The 18,316-nt window shown below is 46.3% G+C and overlaps 2 protein-coding genes across 4 annotated transcripts in view; both read right to left on the bottom strand.

The window, feature by feature from the left end:
* LOC147717625 (E3 ubiquitin-protein ligase TRIM39-like) overlaps window positions 1-10,363 on the bottom strand; it is a 356,597-nt gene extending 346,234 nt beyond the window's left edge. For 2 of the 3 annotated variants that reach the window (XM_086924411.1, XM_086924412.1), the window contains exon 1: window positions 9,879-10,363. In XM_086924411.1, coding sequence (XP_086780537.1) covers window positions 9,879-10,292 — 414 coding nt within the window. In that variant the 5' untranslated portion in view covers window positions 10,293-10,363. The remainder of the gene's footprint in view (window positions 1-9,878) is intronic. The other variant, XM_086924414.1, reaches the window with a different exon arrangement.
* Window positions 1-18,316, bottom strand: part of LOC147717624 (E3 ubiquitin-protein ligase TRIM39-like) — a 686,221-nt gene that overhangs the window by 346,234 nt on the left and 321,671 nt on the right. The gene's annotated exons all lie outside the window — the stretch shown is intronic.

Here is an 18,316-nt window from a genome sequence, read left to right as displayed (position 1 = left end):
ATGGCCTCAGGGCAGACGATAAATGCCGCGGATGCTCTGCCCCCCGGGCAGATTTTGTCCATACAGCCTGGTCGTGCCCTAAACTGGAAAAGTACTGGTGTGAGGTGTTGACAGTGCTGGCCAGAATGCTGTCTGAGCCGATCCCCAATACACCCATTGTGTGCCTACTGGGCACCTATAAGCTTAAACAGCCTAGAAGGCGCAAACTGCTAGTGGTGGCACTCTTACTGGCAAAAAGGCGAGTTGCAATTAAATGGGGCAGTAAACGACCACCTCAGTTCAAGGACTGGCTGTCTGAAATGACATATTGCAAAGAGACACTGGGAACCTACGAGGACGAGCTACCGCACGCATCTAGGCCCAAAGACTTTTGGCAGCCATTCCAAGACTATTTAATCCAACAACAGGAGGAACAGCAATCAGAAGCCGGGAGGGGGGCGGGTGGGAGTGGGGGACTCTCTGGCCCGGGGAGCTCGGAGTCATGCTTATAGATCTGACTAACTATGTAATTGCCACAGGCGTTAGTATACTGATGCCAGTAAAGGTTGCGTGGGTACATTCCAGTGCCTGTAATATTGTCGAGTATCAATGCCCAGATTTGGATCATTAGGATAATGTAAGATCATCTTTACTATATAATAACTATGTAGTAGTACAGTGGAATGTACGTAGAGATTGATACATATATATGTACTATTGTATAATGTCTATATGTTGCTGCTTGATGAAATAAAAAAAAATAAAAAACCCTATCAAAAGCTTTTTTAGCATCCAGAGTAATGGCAGCGAGTGGGGAATTCAATTTAGAGGCAAGGTGAATAATGTTAAGGAGAGTTCTAGAATTATCTGTGATAGACCTACCTTTGACAAAACCAGATTGGTAGATGTTAATGAGGTCGGGAATAACAGAATTTAATCGGGAAACTACAATTTTTGCATAGATTTTGCAATCAGTATTGATTAATGAAATAGGCCGATAATTTTTACAGAGAGAGGGATCTTTATCTTTTTTTGGAAGCAGGCATAACATAGCTTGGGTGAAGGAACCTTTAGATTCACCCATGGAGAGGAAATGAGCAATCAATGAGATTAAATGTGGTGATAAAAAATTCTTAAAATGAAAATAGAAACGGACAGTAAAGCCGTCGGGACCGGGTGATTTATCTTTAGGTAAGAGAGTAATGGCCTGGAGAATCTCTTTTTCGGAAATGGGGGCATCAAGAGAGGAGAAATCAACATCAGCAGTTGGAGATTTAGGAAGTTTGGAAAAATGAATCTATTTGATCAGAGGACGGCATCGATTCAGGTGTGTATAGAGAGGAGTAGTACTGAACAAAGCAATCAAGGATCTTATCATCCGTGCAATGACGGATTCCCTGAACGTCGGTAATAACAGCTATTTTGGACTTCTGTTTCTTTATTTTGAGATAGTTAGCAAGTGATTTACCAGCTTTATTGCGCCCACCATACATTTTTGAGTTAAATTTAAGAAGGTTATTACATGCCGCATCCCAAGAATATTTATTGAATTGAATTTTAGCTTTGACAAGGGAGGAGAGGGCGTCAGCACAAATGGAGGTGTTTTCACCTAGAGGGAGGTGTGTTCCCCTATAGGGAGGTGTGTTCCCCTTTTAGTGTGAGCTCCTACATTACGGTCTTATTCTGTTTTTCATAGAGGAGTGTTCCCCTATAGGGAGGTCGTTTCCCCTATTACATTTTATTCTGTTTCTCAGGGAGGAGTGTTCACCTATAGGGAGGTAGTTCCCCTATTACATTTTGTTCAGTTTCTCAGGGAGGAGTGTTCTTCTATAGGGAGGTAGTTTCCCCTATTACATTTTGTTCAGTTTCAAAGGGAGGGTGTTCCCCTATAGGGAGGTGGTTTCCCCTATTACGCATTGTTCAGTTTCTAAGGGAGGTGTATTCCCCTATAGGGAGGTGGTTTTCCCTATTATGTATGTTCAATTTCAAAGGGAGGTTTATTCCCCTATTAGTCGTCAAAGGAGCTGAATCAGATCCTGGTCTTAAATCCATCACATTGGAAGACAAAGGAAGCGATTCCTGCTCAGATGAACATTTTGAAACTCTGCTCAAATTTCAAATCTTATTGTCAACAGTTTTCCCAGCATTTAAAAAAAATTCTTAACATGACAAGGCATGCCAAATTTTGAACACTTCACCCTCTTCCTTGGGGATTTTATCCTCACCCACTCTCCTACTGTGACACTTGTCTCTTTAACAGCTTTCCTCATTTCATACACTGTCTTAGACTTCAACTTCTTTTCTTCCTCTTTGGCTTCCTAACCTGTAGGCAGACAATTTTCCTTATCAACCTTCAATCTTTTCTCAATGAGCCATCCAATAGGGTAACCTCCCCTTAAACAAACAAAAAGGCAACACTCCAGTACTGGAATGAGGAGTCAGCCTGTACTCTCTCAATTTCTTCCTCAAAACCTTCAACCCAGTTGGACACACAAACTAGGGACAATTGCAGACTCTCTTTTAAAACTGTAACAAAACGTTCAACAACACCATTGGACTCCGGATGATAGAGTGAAGCTTTCTTATGCTTCACACCTCTCTCTCTCTCTCTAAGAAACTCTTCAACTTGCCCAGAGGTGAATTGCAACCCATCGTCTGTAAGAAGACTGGAGGGAAAACCCTCTCTCTCTAACAACTCCTCTAAGAATTTTATCACATCACCAGACTCAATTGAATTCACAATTTTGATTTCTGGCCACAGTGAAAACATGTCTAACCAAACAAAAACATATCTGTCCTGCGAACTGACCCTCACAGGACCAAGAATATCCATGGAAATGTCGACCCATGGACCAGTAGCTCTCTCCCTGACAACCATGGGCTGCGTCCTATACTTTAACACCTTGTCACCCCTTGCACAATCCAAACACTCTCTAACCTCCCTCTCAATCATCAAATCCATTGACGGTCACCAGAACTTCTCTCTGACCCTTTCTTTAGTTTTAGAAATGCCCATATGACTGGAATGAGCCCTCTTTACCAAAACAAGTCTCAAATCTTCAGGAGGAACAAGCTTACTCCCTCTCATTTGCAAATCCTCAACAATAGAGAGTTAATTGCGAACTTTCCAAAAACCCAATAACTCCGCCCCACACTTATCATTTGCATCACATTCTGTAAACAAACATCCTTTTCTAGCGAAGTCCTCTCCTCCGTCTCTTGTATAATCCCTTCAGTAACGAAACACACATTGAAATCTTCGTCAAAGTCTTCACCAGCAAAGCTCTCCTCTAAAGAGTCTACATCACATGCAGATTCAGTAACTAACCTTAAAAGACAATCTGCCTGCAAGTTGCAAGCACCAGGGACATAGTTTATCTCAAAATCAAACTCTTGAAGAGCAATAACCCATCTACGTATGCGTAGATGGTTATTGGTCCACACCTTTTTTTGAAAAGACCTTCTTGAGAGGTTTGTGATCTGTCTTTATTTCAGATTTGCGCCCCAAAGAAACTTACTCAGTTTTCTTTCAGTCCAAAATACAGCCAAAGCCTCAATAACTGAATAATTAATTTCAGCACCACCAGACCTTTCCGAATAAAAGAAATTGTCCTACATTCACCTCCTAATCTTTGCAATGAGACACCTCCCAAACCTCTACAGCTAGCGTCAGTCATCACAATCACATCATCATTGACATCGAAACTCCCAAGGTCAGACGTATTTTTCAATCTAGATTGATATCTATGAATTCAGTTTTGCATAAATTGGACCAGACAAATTCTGTGTTTTTCTTTAACAAAAATCTTAAAGATAACGACCTCTCAGCAAATTAGGGATACATTTGTTGCAGAATTCGGCCATTCCCAAGAACTTAACCAATTCATCTCTATTCTTCGGAGAAGACAAATTCTCTGTTGTATCAACCAACAACTTTTTAGGTTGAATTCCACTGTTTGTGAGGAGATGTTCCAAATACTCAATCCCTTGAACTCCAAACTTGCACTTTACCCATTTAAGAATCAAACCAGACTTCAACAAGGGATCTAAAACCTCACAAAGCCTTGTGTTGTGTTCCATTTCAGTTGAACCAGACACCAATATGTCATCTTGTTAGATCTTCACTCCCACCACACCTTTCAATATCTTTTCCATAGCCCGCTGAAAAACTGAAGCGGCCGAAATTAGACATGCATGTCACCGTGTACAATGACCAACAAGGATTGAAGGTAAGCGTGTCACCGTGTAGGTTAAACACTAATGAAGACAAGCGATCAATAAAGGTGTGCGTGTCAGCGTAGTAAAGCTGGTAAACAAATATTCAAAAAGTGTGCGCATCAAAACCTCAACCAATAATGATAGGCAGGATAAAGAAGTATGCGTATCAAAAGAACCAAGGTGTGCGTGTCACCGCGTCAATAATGTGAGCCATTAGTGACACGTAAATGACCAAAGGTGTGCGCATCACTGTGTAATAGGGCAGATGGAAGAAAACAGATGTGAGTGATAGAGCACAAACAGTAAGTCTGCTCTTCCAATATTTCAGAGGAGAGTAGTCACGCAGGATGAGGCGCTGTGTTTCAGTGCAAATTTCCAATAATTTACTACATGCTCTTTATAGATGGCCGCAAGGGTAGTCATGCAACATAAAACGTTGTGTTTCAGTGACGAGGAACAAAGAAACAATCAGAGGAACAAGAAAGTCCAATACGTCACAGTGATCTCTAGTCGCAGCTGAGTCCATGCGCGAGAGGCACAGAGCGCAAGCTCAGGAGAGCTTGAGTAACAGTTGTCTCGCAGTTATATTAAATATATCAAATAGAAATTCAAAGTACTTGCTGTGAGTTAAATCGGAGTATTTGTGTTGAGGTCCAGTGTCCTTTAATAGTGGAAACTCTTCAGCTTGACTCTCTTTCCGGTACATGTCCCTCATTTCCGTTTCCTTGAGAACAGGCTTGTACACACGTGGGTGGTTCCAAGTCGTCGTAAGTGTAATAAGGATGATCCAGGCGATTGTAGAGAGTTTAAAGTAAGCTTTATTTAGGTTTCCAGAAATGTAGACAACGGGCGCCACCAGGAGGCAAAAGAAAACTGCCCCCTCTCACCGCAATAAATCACAGATGCTTTATGCCGCCAAAGGGCTCCAGGCATCACGCAACAGGACAGCAGGGGGACAACAGCGTATCCAGCGAAACAAAGAGACCACAACCACGACCTGACCCGATGGCATGACCAGGAGATACCAAAAGAACGGCCAGATGGGCAGGTAGAAGTACCTCGCCCCAACCCAAGATGCGCTGGAAGTGGCGCGGAATCTGCACCGAACTTTAGGGACTCCTCCCGGGGGTCCCCACACCTCGACGTGGGAATGTGCCTAATGTGGCACTTAGGTGACCATCCTTTTGAGCGGGCACACTGCGTGTGCCGCGGGCAGCCTCAGTTGAGATACACTTACCATAGAGAGAGTACAGGCACCATGGCGACTGTGACAAGAAACAAATCCAGTTCTAGTTATTAATTGTCTACGAAAAGGGTTGAAGGAAAAGATGTTCCGGAACCAGAGTGATTCCTCGTCTCACAGTACAAGTATAATTCAGAGCATGAGGGAGGGGATGCAAGGTCAGGTGAAGAAAATCTGGGCCTGGGGCTTTAGCAGGTATAATGGCATCTAACGAGCTCATAATCACCTTCCTAGTAAATACAATTATGCTTCGTTGGACGTCCAAGCTGGGGGGCTCTGTAGTATTACCTAAAGAATAAAGCGCATTAAAATGATTGTACCATTCTAATGATGTAATATTGTTGGCCAGGGGAGGGTTACGTTCAAAATTTGCCTTGGACACTAACAGCCAGAATTATCGAGGGTCAGGATGACCAATAGCCTCCTCTAGTTCTTCCCATCTCCCTCTGGCTATGCCCTGTACCTGTTTATAGGCCCTTCTGCATTCACGGATGCTTACTGGGTCCCTATTTTTAATAGCTGTGGTCAATCTTGCTCTAGCAAGCCTACAGTCTATATTGTACCACGGATTTGCTCCAAGGCGGCTACCCTGGAAGGATCTTGTCTTTGAAAAGGGGAAGTAAAAGAAGGTAGCCAATTGCTTGAAGAATTTTCCGTGAATGGCACTACAGGTGTTCAAGGAGTGAGAGTCGATACTTGCTGCTTCTAATATCGATAAATACTCAGCTAGAACTTCGTTGATCTTTTGAATTTTAAGTTTGTCCGCCAGGACCATGGGCCATTTAAGCCGGTGCTTATCATTTGTGGCACTCAACTCCCTTGTGCATAGTGGGGCAGTAGAGTCCTGCCGAATACTCCCCCATAGATGGCTAATAGATAAGTGTAGGGAGTTGTGATCAGTGTCACAGGCCTGGTGTATAAGCATGTCCTGGACTTGAGGCCACAGGGTCAGATCCACTAATATATAGTCGATCCGACTTGACCCCTTTGTTCCTATAAAGGTCATCCCACCACTTCTGTCGGAATTGGTTCGTCCATTGGTAGCCCTTAGCCTGTATTCCAGGGAGATTGCGTCCAGTTGGAGGGCAGCATGGGACCATTTTTTGATTGGGGGTAATTCCAACGAGGGTACCCTCCAAACTTTGTCCTCTTCAGACACGTCAAGGGACTCGATCCAATCCAGGGGTTCGAATATAACATCAAAATCACCACCAATTATCAGCAGATAGCTGATATTCCGGTCACCCAATAAGTTATCCAAGGCAAGGAGAGTCGGTGAGCTACCACCTCTAGTGCTCCTGGCATATACATTGTACATATCGACAGTTAATCCATTCCACTGGGCTAGCCTAATCCCCAAAATGTCTGGGTTATTGGTAGCCAGCTCATTTATTTCGCAGTTCAGGGAAAGATTTACCAAAATAAGTAGGCCCCCTGAAGCCCGACCCGCTTTAGCAGAAACTGATGGTTTAAAAAAGGACTTAAACCCAGGAATATGTATGGGAGTCTGGAACCAGGTTTCCTGAAATAGACATATTTCCTGTTGAGAAACCAGGTCCAACCAATGTGGACAGTTACACTTTCAACTAATACCGGTCAGGTTCCATGAGAGGATATTCATTGTTTCCCCATTAACTGATTCTTCCTGGACCTGGAAAGATGGTAACACTTGCAAGATAGGCACAACTCCACTATCAGTCCTTCTATCTAGATCGCTGACCTGAGATCGAGTATTCGCTGATAATGATAATTTGAAATGGTCAGGCTCTGCTGGGGAACAACTTGTCCGCTCTTGCTCAACCGGGCAACCCTCAGGGTATAAATGGAAAGGGGCTATGGAGATCATCCGGACGTATTAAAGCTATTCAGTACTGGCTTAGGAGGTAAAAGAATAAGTCAATTAATCTGTGAGAGTGATGAGGACGGTGAAGCTAGGGGTGCATTGCTCACAGATCCGAGTCATTGGTGTTGCAAGGATGCCATAGGGCTGATGCAAGTGGGAAAAAAGGCCCTGTGACTGCTGTTGGTGTTGGTTTAGTGGGCTCCTCTGGGCCCGGTGCCCCCATGCGACTGCACCTGCTGCACCAATGGTAACTACACCCTTGATCCGAGTAAAGAAGTGACGCGGTTGACAGAATGACACAGAAGACAGAACAAATGTGGACGAATTCTTACTGTGGCCATGATCTTCACCGAGAGGAATTGCCACACTGCACGCATGAGTTCAGCAGATTCAGCCGAAAGTGGGTCACAGAAGTGGAAGAAGAGTGCCTGATTGAGGTGCCATGCCTGGGCTCACTGAGCGCCTCCTTTTTTCTCCTTTTGAGATGAAGGAGGCACATTGGAGGCATAGGTGTGCAGGAGGTGAGAGGCTGGAGTTTGTTTATTGGTGCTTTGGAAATTTGTTGTTGCCTTTAACTGGGCAGAAGCAACAGTGTGCAGTGGTTTGAGGGTAATATAAGGAGGAGGTATGAGGACGCAGAGGTGGCTCAGTGAGTACACTGTGGCCTGCACATTAAGAGATTTGATGCCAGCAGGCCCACCTAGCCTTCAATCCTAATGAGCTCGGTCTATTGAGCACAAGTAACCTGGTGATTATATTAGATAATGGTGACACAAGCTATTTACGGCTGTTACAGATGGTGAAACTACATATGAAGAGCCATGTCAACCAAGTTATTTTTATGACAAGATAACCACGTGTATGCTACCAAGTCGGCGAACCGCAAATCACTGCACATGCCAGGTAGGGGAGGGGGTGTTATGGTTCGGGGGTGTCTTTTCCCAACTCTTGATGTTGTGAATGAGGGCTGCTCCTGTTCCAGAAACGTGGAAAAATAAGGCATTTCTCCTTCTACTATAACACAGAGGACGGGTGAATGGGAGGCCAGCAGGTTATCTACTGGTTTAAAACTCAGAGGAATCAGATATGCGGCATCCAAATGTTATGTGACAGCTACGCTTGTGGAGCTGGCGCAGTTCCTTGAGGTACCAAACCCCGTCTGTTGCACACGCACGCACGACTCGAAGCAAATAAAAGAAAGAAATTTGTAGAAAGAAGCAGACACGGAGGTTGAACTTTACCAGACCCCAGACAACGAGCGCACCTCCAGCCAGTGTGCGTGTATGGCCACCGATGTAGTAATCAGCTGCACTGCTATGCAGCGTACGGTTGAATTAAAAAAAAAGTTCTTACCCCCAAGTCAAAACGTTGCGCCAGGGAGGAGATGCAGCAAAATAAACAAGTGAAAGCACTCCATGCACGCATTCTGCAGAAACACCATCACGAGCCATACACGTGCACATCGACTGTCCAAGCAAGTGCACATCTCCTGTCCCCCTTCGGACGCAAAACCCACAACAATAGATCTCGCCAAGGAGTGCGGCACAAGCGCTGCATCGCTAGGAGAGACCTGAAAAATGGGTTGCGATTCCCATTCCAGGGAGGTCTTTGTATTTTGTCAGTGTCATGACATTTGCAGGATTGGCTCTGATGCACCAGAACAGCTAAACCTAAAAGCAGGTTATTATCATTATCAGAATCACCAGGCCCATAAAAATGCTTAAGTCACCTCAGTATCACAGAGTACGTTTTGGTCTAAGAACCCAGGCCCTTATGTACCATAGAATTTACCCACAGACATAAAATGGGTAAAACCCTTTGATACATGCACCCCCCTTTCCTCCAAAAGCAAACCAAGGTCAGTCCCACCCTATCCCTGACTTGTAAGGCAAGATAAAAACTGTATGATATAGTGACTTATTGATATCTCATGCCCATAGTCACATGATAGTGCAGATGAACTGTATGCAGTTTGTAAGGATAATAGCAGACACAGGATATACATGAATGGGTAAAAGCCAAAGAGTCTGGCATTGGCCTCCAGCCATTTGGCTTTGTCCAAACTTGTTTTGTAATTTTTTTTGCACACTTACTGTTGGTAAAGCTGCTGGGCCCTCGTCATCCTAAAAACAACATTGGCTAAAAAGCAAAAATACTTTTTGGGCCATAGAAATCTCTGACATTGTGAGCAGATGCGCTCTTTGTGTAAGAGCAGAATGCCTTCACTTGCAGTGAAGTTAGCCAATGGCTGAAGTAGGCGGACCCGTTTGCGTATGCTGTAAGGGGCGGAAGGGATATGTGAATGACACAATAACAGACCAATAAATGAAAAGGGCATGCTAAAAGCCCCATTTAAGTAGGCACAGTATGCATATAATTTTGGTAAAATCAAAAGGTCTTAGGTAACACTATAACTAGTAGGTACCTCTTACACTGTAGTAGTCCAGAGAAGCCTCTGGAATGGTGAGTAGCAAATGCGAGCTTGAATCCGCCCCTTACCCTCACCTCCAGCAGATGCAACTTGTGCTCCAGGGCAGCCACTCGAATTGCAGCAGTGTTGCCTGCCCCTATACCCCAGCTCTGTAGCACACATACCTTGTACTCCTGGGCAGCCTCTCGAATGGGGAGCACTGTGTGAGGCTTGTGATCACGTGACATGCTGCAGACCACACAGATGGGCTCCTGGTCATCTTCACAGAACAGTTTCAGTTTCTCTTCGTGTTCTCGGCACAGATTCGCCTCCTCGGGGGTCGCACTCAGTAAGTCAAGATGTTTCACCGTTTCCACCACGTTTGCCAATCTCTTGTTCGGTCGGAGTTTCTTACTTTGACAGGTTTCTCTACACTCAGGACAGGGAAAGTCTGTCTGCAGCCCCTCCCAGCACCGATTGATACAGGAAAGACAGAAGATGTGTCCGCACTCCACAGACACCGGTTCTGTAAAATATTCCAGGCATATAGAGCACGTGGCTTCCTCCTTCAAATTTAGGAGATGGATAGATGCAGCCATGTTCCTGCTGATATACAAGGTGACGAAGTTAAGTTTCGTTTCTGCCAGTTTGTGAAGTGGGAGTGTCTGTCTTTACTTCCTTCTACAGCTTCGTGGAGAATTGGGTTTTGATTGGTTATTGCTCATGCACATAAAGCTAACCTGGGAGCGTCTGCACCAGAGTAGGGCGTGTCTGCGGCTGAGCTGGGAGTGTCCTCAGATTATATGTTGTGTCTGCATGTGAGCAATTTATGTTTGAATCTGTACCGGGGCGTCTACCTCTGGGAAGGCCCGAATCTCTGCTGAGAGTGCTGCCTCTAGAGGTGGGAGTCGTTGCTGCAGAAAAAGCAGTGCCTCTACGTCGGGGCTGTTTACTGAAACGAGTTTCACATGCTGGCTGTTAATGGTAAAATCAAAACTACAAGTTCCAGGCTGCACAGCTGCAGTGAGCTAAACATACAGGACAGTCCTTAAATGTCCTACGCTTCATGGAACACTTGTCAGCCTTGGCACTGCGGTTTCTTGTGTCTGGGATTGTGCTGTGATTATCTGCACCAAGAGCTGTGTGTGTGTTTGCCTCTGATTTCACACTGCCTGACACTAGTGCAACTTGAGGGCGTTTGCCTCTGAGCTGGCAGCGTCAACAACTTACCTGGCACTGTCTGCACCTTTAAAGGGGGAACTGGGAAACCAATGGAGGACGAGCGCTGGTAAAGCCAACAGGCCTTGACAATTGCTAAGTGAAATTGATTCTTCATAGATTGGCAAGTTGGTGTGTGTTTGTGAATGGATGTTGCGTTATGTTTGTTATGAAATGTTTTATAGTGTCTAATTACCTGTACGATTATCGTGTCACTTAGCAGGTGTGTGGTGGTGGCCTCGAAGGGCCCTACTTAAAGAGCTAGTTCTTTAGCTTTTTACAGAATTCAAGCAGTGATGAGGAGGCTCTAAAGTGGTGTCCAAGGTCGGTCCACGCTTTATGAGCGATGCATGAGGGAGAACGACCTCCTGCTCTGCTTTTGTGTATGCATGGTATATATGCAAGTGTAAGTCCAGCTGAGCACCAGTGCCTTGTGGGTTGCTCAGGTAGGCATGTCCTGTGTTGTGTGGTGCTTTGCATGTGTGGGTTGAATTGTGCATGTTTATGTAATGATGCCTGTTGCCTCCAATTATGACAGGACACAGCGTGAGGTTCATACGCTATTTATTTAAACTATATCTGCAGAGAGCGCCGAGCCGACAGAACGTCCGGGCTCCGGCACTCGCACCTTCTCACTGAGGATGCGCGCGCATCCCCCAAAATGGCCGCAGGCACGTCGCGTCGTCACGCGACGTGCATCAACTAGAACGCTGACTCTACATATCTCCCTTTTTTCAAAACAATGGAAGAACATAAAACTTACAGTCTACTGCTCATGTCATAGTCCTGGAATCTGGATGGTCTCACCACCGTTCGCCCACTGCGTGTCTGTCTTGCCGGGGTAGCCGTGGCTTCTCTTTCGTGAGTCTCTGCGCCACCTCCCCTATTGTTCATTGCCACTGGGCTCTCTGTTGATCTCCTGGTATTCATCTCCTTCTCCGTCCCAAGGCTACCTCTGTTGCTTTGCTCTCCATTGACTTCTCCTCTTTCTGTGTCCATCTCCAAGTTGAATTGTTCATTTCCTGCACCGGACTCCACCACTCCTTCCAGTTCCTGCTCACCTTGGCTCCACTGTAATACTTTGTTACATCTCGCCATGCGGTCCTGAGACCATACGTTTCCATCACTTAACAAGGCAGCTCTATCATACACCTCCTTGACTTGCAGGGGCTTACTATATTTGCTGTCTCCTTTTCTTTGCATAACCGCTAACTTGACTCGCACCCATTCACCTTCTTCTAGTCCAGTGTCCTTCACATTCCTTCGCATGTTGTAGTATCTTGCATAGACGGCCTGTGCTTTCTCCAAGTTCGCCTGGTCCACTGCGGGGGACCATTTGCTTGTGATTGTTTTCTCCTTCCAAGCTCAGTTGTCCTTCGTGAAGGGGTCACGGCCCCTCAAAATTTGGAAGGGGCTATATCCTGTTCCTGTGGGGGTTATCCTGTACGCCCATATCATGTGCCATATCTCTTTCTCCCAGTCCTTGTTATTTGTTATCGCAGCTTGCACAGACCCCATCACCACCCGATTAAAGCGTTCTACTAGTCCATCTCCTGCCGGGTGATAAATTGAAGTGTGTTTGGAGAGGATGCCATTTCTCTCCATGAATTTAGTCCATTTGTCAGAGGTAAATTGAGGGCCATTGTCGCTCAGGATTGATTTGGGAATGCCCTCTCTCACAAACGTGTCGCTCAAAAACTTTAGGATTGTCTCTGTGTCCATTACCTCTTTCACCTTCACTTCAGGCCATTTTGAGTACCTGTCGATGAGGACGCATACATACTTTTGGGTTCCATGTCCATCTAAGATCGGGCCTAATATGTCGATGGATAATTCTTCCCATGGGTTCTTTGGGGAATCGAATTTTCCCAGCGCCGGTCTTAGTGGCTTAAGTGTTTTGTCCGCTCCTTGGCACTGTGTGCATTCCCTGACATACCGTTCAGCTTGCAGGTCCATACCTGGCCACCAGTATCCTTGCTTCGTCAACAATTTTGTCTTTCCTATCCCCAAATGACCTTCATGTAGTATCGCCAATAGTTTTGGAACTATGCCTGCTGGGGGAATGACCTTGTCCCCCCTGTATACGAACACTCCTTGGTCGTCCACTGACAGTTCTTCCCTGACCTCGTAGTACTTCCTTAGGGTCTCACTGAGGTGTTTCTTTTCTGGCCAGCCATTTACTATGCATTCCTTCACGTCCTGCATGGTCTGATCTTCTTGTTATCTACACTTAACACTTGGTCGTAGATGCAGAGTATGGTGTCATCCTCTTCTTGGTCACTCTTCTCCGGGTCCTCCTGTCCTTGGTCAACGAATTTAACCACACTCTTGGCGGACTTCCTGCGGCACACTTTCTCATAGTGCCCTACGATCCCACAGAACATGCATTTGGCGCGAAACGCCGGGCACTTCCTGTCGTAGGCTTCGTGCGCCCAACTTCCACATTGATAGCAGGCCTTCTTGTTGTTCCCCACCTGGTTTCCCGGTGGTCCTGGATTCTGGATTCCTTTGCCACCTGTTCGGTCCCTTCGGCGTGAACCCTTTGCTTCTGCTGTCCTTTCGGGCCTCATCTTCTCCTATCCTGTTCACCATTGGACTGGCCACTGTCTCCTTTTGCCGCTTCCGCGCATCGTCACGCCAATTCCGCTTTCTTGACTATTACCATTACTTCCTTTAGCGTGGCATCCCCGCTGGCCCACAGTTTGTCTTGCACGGCCGTGCTTGTGGTGTGCATTACGATTTGATCCTTAATGAAATCATCTTGGAATGCATCATATTTACATGTGGACGCCAACTTCCTTAATGCCGCCACGTATTCTTCCACCGATTCTCCCGCTTGCTGCTTCCTTTGTTGAAAGTTGTATCTGTCAATCGAGACACACCCCGCAGGTCTGTAGTGTTCGTTCAATTCTTCGATTGCGTGGGCGTATACATCGTCGTCTGTACTTCCACGTTGTTTGGGCACTAGGTTTTTGAAAATTCTGAGCCCCTCTGGGCCTAGATTATGTAGTAGTATTCGTCTCTTCCTCTTGCTGGTAAATATCTCCTCATTTTCATCCTCAAGTACTTCAATGAAGTTGTCGATGTAGTCTCTCCAGTCTTCCCACCTCATAAGGGGTTCCCCTGGCTTGGGTAGTAATTGTACCCATACTAAGTGTGGGTCCTCCGTGTGGCTGTGGGCTCTGCCGCGCTCTCTGATGTCCCTCTGACGCTGTATGGTTGCTGTACTTACAGGCTCGTCTGGCAGGTTGTTTAATGCTCCTTCCTGGGTTCAGGGCTCTCAGTTTTTTCAAAGTTAGTGTTCGTTTTTTTTTCTCCGTTTTCTTGCCTGTCTTTATCCCGTCCTCGTCGCCATTGTAATGATGCCTGTTGCCTCCAATTATGACAGGACACAGCGTGAGGTTAATACGCTATTTATTTAAACTATATCTGCAGAGAGCGCCGAGCCGGCAGAACGTCCGGGCTCCGGCACTCGCGCCTTCTCACTGAGGATGCGCGCGCATCCCCCAAAATGGCGTCAGGCACGTCGCGTCGTCATGCGACGTGCATCAACTAGAGCGCTGACTCTACAGTTTATGCATAGGGAGCCAGTGTAGCTCCTTTAGGTGCGGGATGACGTGAGACCAGCTTGGCAGGTTGAGCACCACCAGTCTTGCTGCTGCGTCGGGATGGTCTGGGTCTTTTTGTGCGGTTGCTGGTGATTCTCATGCAGGGGGTGTTCCCGTAGTCCAATCTGCTAGCGATGAAGGCGTGTGTGACGGTTTTTCTGGTGTTGTTAGATAGCCTATGAAAATCTTTTTTTGCATCCTCAGGGTGTGGAAGCAGGCCGTGGCGACGGCATTGACCTGGGCTGACACGTTAGCTTGCTGTCGATGATGATCCAGAGGCTTCTTGCTTGTGTGCTGGGGATGGGTCTGAGGTTTTTAGGTGACCAGGTGGAGTCCCACAGCGAGGCATTTTTGTGGATGATGGGATGAATGTGAGAATGTGTACACACTTGGATGGATGACTGGGTGCATTAGTTGGATGAATAAGTGAATGTATGGATAATTAATGGGGGGTGCATTGGAGAATAGATAAATGGGTGAACGCATAGATGAATTGTTTAAGAGAATGCATGGATGGATGACTAGAGAAGGAGTGAGTGACTTAGAGTGTCTATGGAGGCAGACCACAATCTTATAAGACAAGCATCTCTTGGCAAAAGTGATGTTATTAAACTGTAAATTTAAGTGTAATGGAAATGCTAGTATCAAACTGTGCAATATATCACAGTGGTAATAATTCCCACAGTATCTAAAGATTTACCACAATTATGCTGCTACAGGTTTCTCCAAAGTCGGTCCTGGAGGGCTGGATCCATGCCAGATTTTTAAGATAACTACATTTACTTAAGTTGGGAGGTGCTAAGAATCTGGCATGGATCCGGCCCTCCAGCACCGACTTTGGAGAACCCTGTGCTAGTACAACAACATATACAGTAGTGGCTTGTGAGGGAGGTCCCGTCCCCATCCATAACGAACCCCGGATCACTAAAAACCCGCAATGGATTCCTTACCAGTATGAAACAGAGGAGGACGTCTGTGTTGGACCAGCAGCGCTAACCCGCGAATCTTTCCTCCTCCCATAGCCTTCCACAGGTGATCCGGATACAGCCCGCTCTCTGGGAGGCGGAATCGACCTGAGGCAGGACCAATCAGGACCCTTCTCTAAGGAACGGCGACCGCTTGAAAAACGAGAAGGCACACCATTAGAGTTGTCTGCGACGGAGACACCGGAAGGAGAGCGCAACGCAAACCTGAAACTGCCGGGAGGAAACGCAGATGCCGAGACCTAAGAACGCGACGACGAGGAAAGCTGGAGTGAAGAGTGGTGGAGCCCGGAGGACGAGCGAGCCGCCACAACTCCGGAGAGTTGTGGCTAGTTGTGGTACGTGGCGGACAAGGGTCTAGGGAAGGGGAGGGACGCTGTCCGGGGTTGGGGAAAGGCGCTGCATGCTTCTGAAACTCCTATAGACTCGCTGTCTCCTACTAGAGCCTAAGTCTTTCATCCATGCGTGTATATAAAAACCGATGCGCAAACTTGTTCAAACTACCGCGACCTCTGCCTTATACCTTGCCTGACCCCTATCCTGTTGCCAACCCTCTACGTAGGTCCTCAGGTATACGTTGTAACAGGTTCCTTGGTTTTGTTTTCCTTTTTTTTGTTAAGCCTCCTCACATTATATTAGTTGTACTTTTCCTCCCCCACGTGGTTTTGGTGACGGTAACCATCCCTAGAGTAAGAAGGATAGACACTGATGCCACTCTCTTCTGTTTGAGGTGCATCCAGACCCGGGCCACCCCTGAAACCCGTAAAAGGTTTCACCTCCAAGGAGCGACCACACGAAACCCGTCATAGGTTTTGCAACTTGGGGAAAGAGCCTACTAGAAGATACTTTCCTCCCAGCAATATCCGAAGAGAGAAGAAACTACACCTTTGGAATAACAACTGTCCTGCTACTCTTACCCTAATGGTGACATTTTGTGCTAACTGTATGCCTCCTTTCTATAAATTTAAATAAATAGTTTCAATATTGACCCCATACGGCCTCCTCGCTTCTGCTTCCGACCATACCTCCGACATTTGGTGTCAGAAGTGGGATCGGAAGCCATGGAGACCGTCATTAAGAAAATGGCAGAAGGACAAGAACAATTGGAAAAAATAATGACGCAGTTTTTGGAAACTGCAGAAACAGACAGGGGCGCGTTACATAAGACAATTACTGGACAGAGTCAGTCACAAGAGGCCGCCATAGGAAAATTGGCAGAGACATTGGGACAACCTCGCGGATATACTGCCCCTCCGTCCATAGTAGCACAGAAATATGTACCACAGGAAGAACCTGATTTTTTCTTTCTAATTTCGAAAGAATGGCTCGAGCTGCCCGATGGCCCGAAGATAGGTGGGGTCAGTATCTGGGATCTCTTCTGAGTGGGGATCTCCAGGCGGCATACCAAGCTGCAAACCCCCTGGGTCTGACACCCTATCCTGATATTAAACGTTGTGTTCTAGAAAGAATGGGAATCGATGAAGAGGCTTATCGGTTACGTCTCCGGCATATTAAAGAAGGTCCCCAAGAGAACCCCCGAGCTCTGTTTTACCGAATAAAAGATGCTACTGACCGTTGGTTAAAGCCTATGACAGCTTCTAAAGAAGCTATCTTAGAGAAGATATACTTAGAGCAATTTCTCACTTCTTTACATCCACCGATTCAGAAGTGGGTGCGGCAACACACTGATCTGACCCTAGAAAGAGCCGTGAAAGTAGCTTCTGCGTACTTTAGGGCCCAAGAAGTACAAAAAGGAAAGGACGAAGGCACTTGGAAACCACCTGCTCATCCCATAGTTAGGCCATCACGATCTTCCATGTTCCCCAAGAAAACCGAAGCTGTAACCCTTGTGTACCTCATCCCCTCCCAGTGGTTCAGAGACCTACAGCCCCTTTAGGACCCCAATGTGTCCACTGCGGAACCTATGGACATAAAAAGAAGAACCAATGGAGGTCGGCTATACAAGAGCTCTATATGGCGGACCTGTAGAGGAGTTGGCCTCCTTCCACCGACAAATTGCTGTAAATGGGGAACCCCGGGAAGCCCTTGTAGATACAGGAAGTAAACAGACCCTGATCAGGCCCCAAATAGTCCCTGGAGAGGTATCTCCTCCTACGGGAGTGGTGAACATCCAGTGCATACACGGTGATAACAAGTTGTATCCCATGACTGATTTGGAGATACAACACCAACCCGCCCAAAACCCTATCAAAATGAGGGTTGGTCTTCTTCCTCATTTACTGGAGCCTATGATCCTTGGAACGGATTACCCCCATTTTAATCAACTATTAATGGGGAAAAGAGGCGCTACAGCAGATTGGAGAGAAGAAGCTCCCTTTTTCACAGAACCCCAAATGGAATGGGAACCAGGCAAAGACAGGAAAAGCAGGCGACAACGAAAGCTAGAAAAACAAAAAGGGAAACCAGTCCTACTAACAGACTCCTTTATGGGAACATGACAGGAGTTTCCGGGCGGCACAAAGGGAAGACAACACTCTACAAGAAGCCTGGAGACAAGCCAGTAAACAGGAAGACCCCCTTCAAGTAGGTCCACAATTTTTGATTACTAAAGGATTGTTATATAGGAAAGGCGGTAAGACACAACCCTCACAGCTTTTGGTCCCTGTTCCTTTTAGGGACAGAGTGTTGTATTTGGCCCACAGTCATCTGTTGGGAGGCCATTTTGGAGGGGAGAAAACTGAAAAAGCCATACTAGAAAGGTTTTATTGGCCCGGTATTTACCCCCAAGTCCGGAAATACTGTAGGGAATGTGCAGTATGCCAAAAAACTAGTCAGTCACTTCCCCCCAAAGTG

This window comes from Lissotriton vulgaris, chromosome 5 (genome assembly GCF_964263255.1).
Source record: "Lissotriton vulgaris chromosome 5, aLisVul1.2, whole genome shotgun sequence".
NCBI lineage: Eukaryota > Metazoa > Chordata > Amphibia > Caudata > Salamandridae > Lissotriton > Lissotriton vulgaris.
This window is presented reverse-complemented; position numbering and strand designations above follow the sequence as displayed.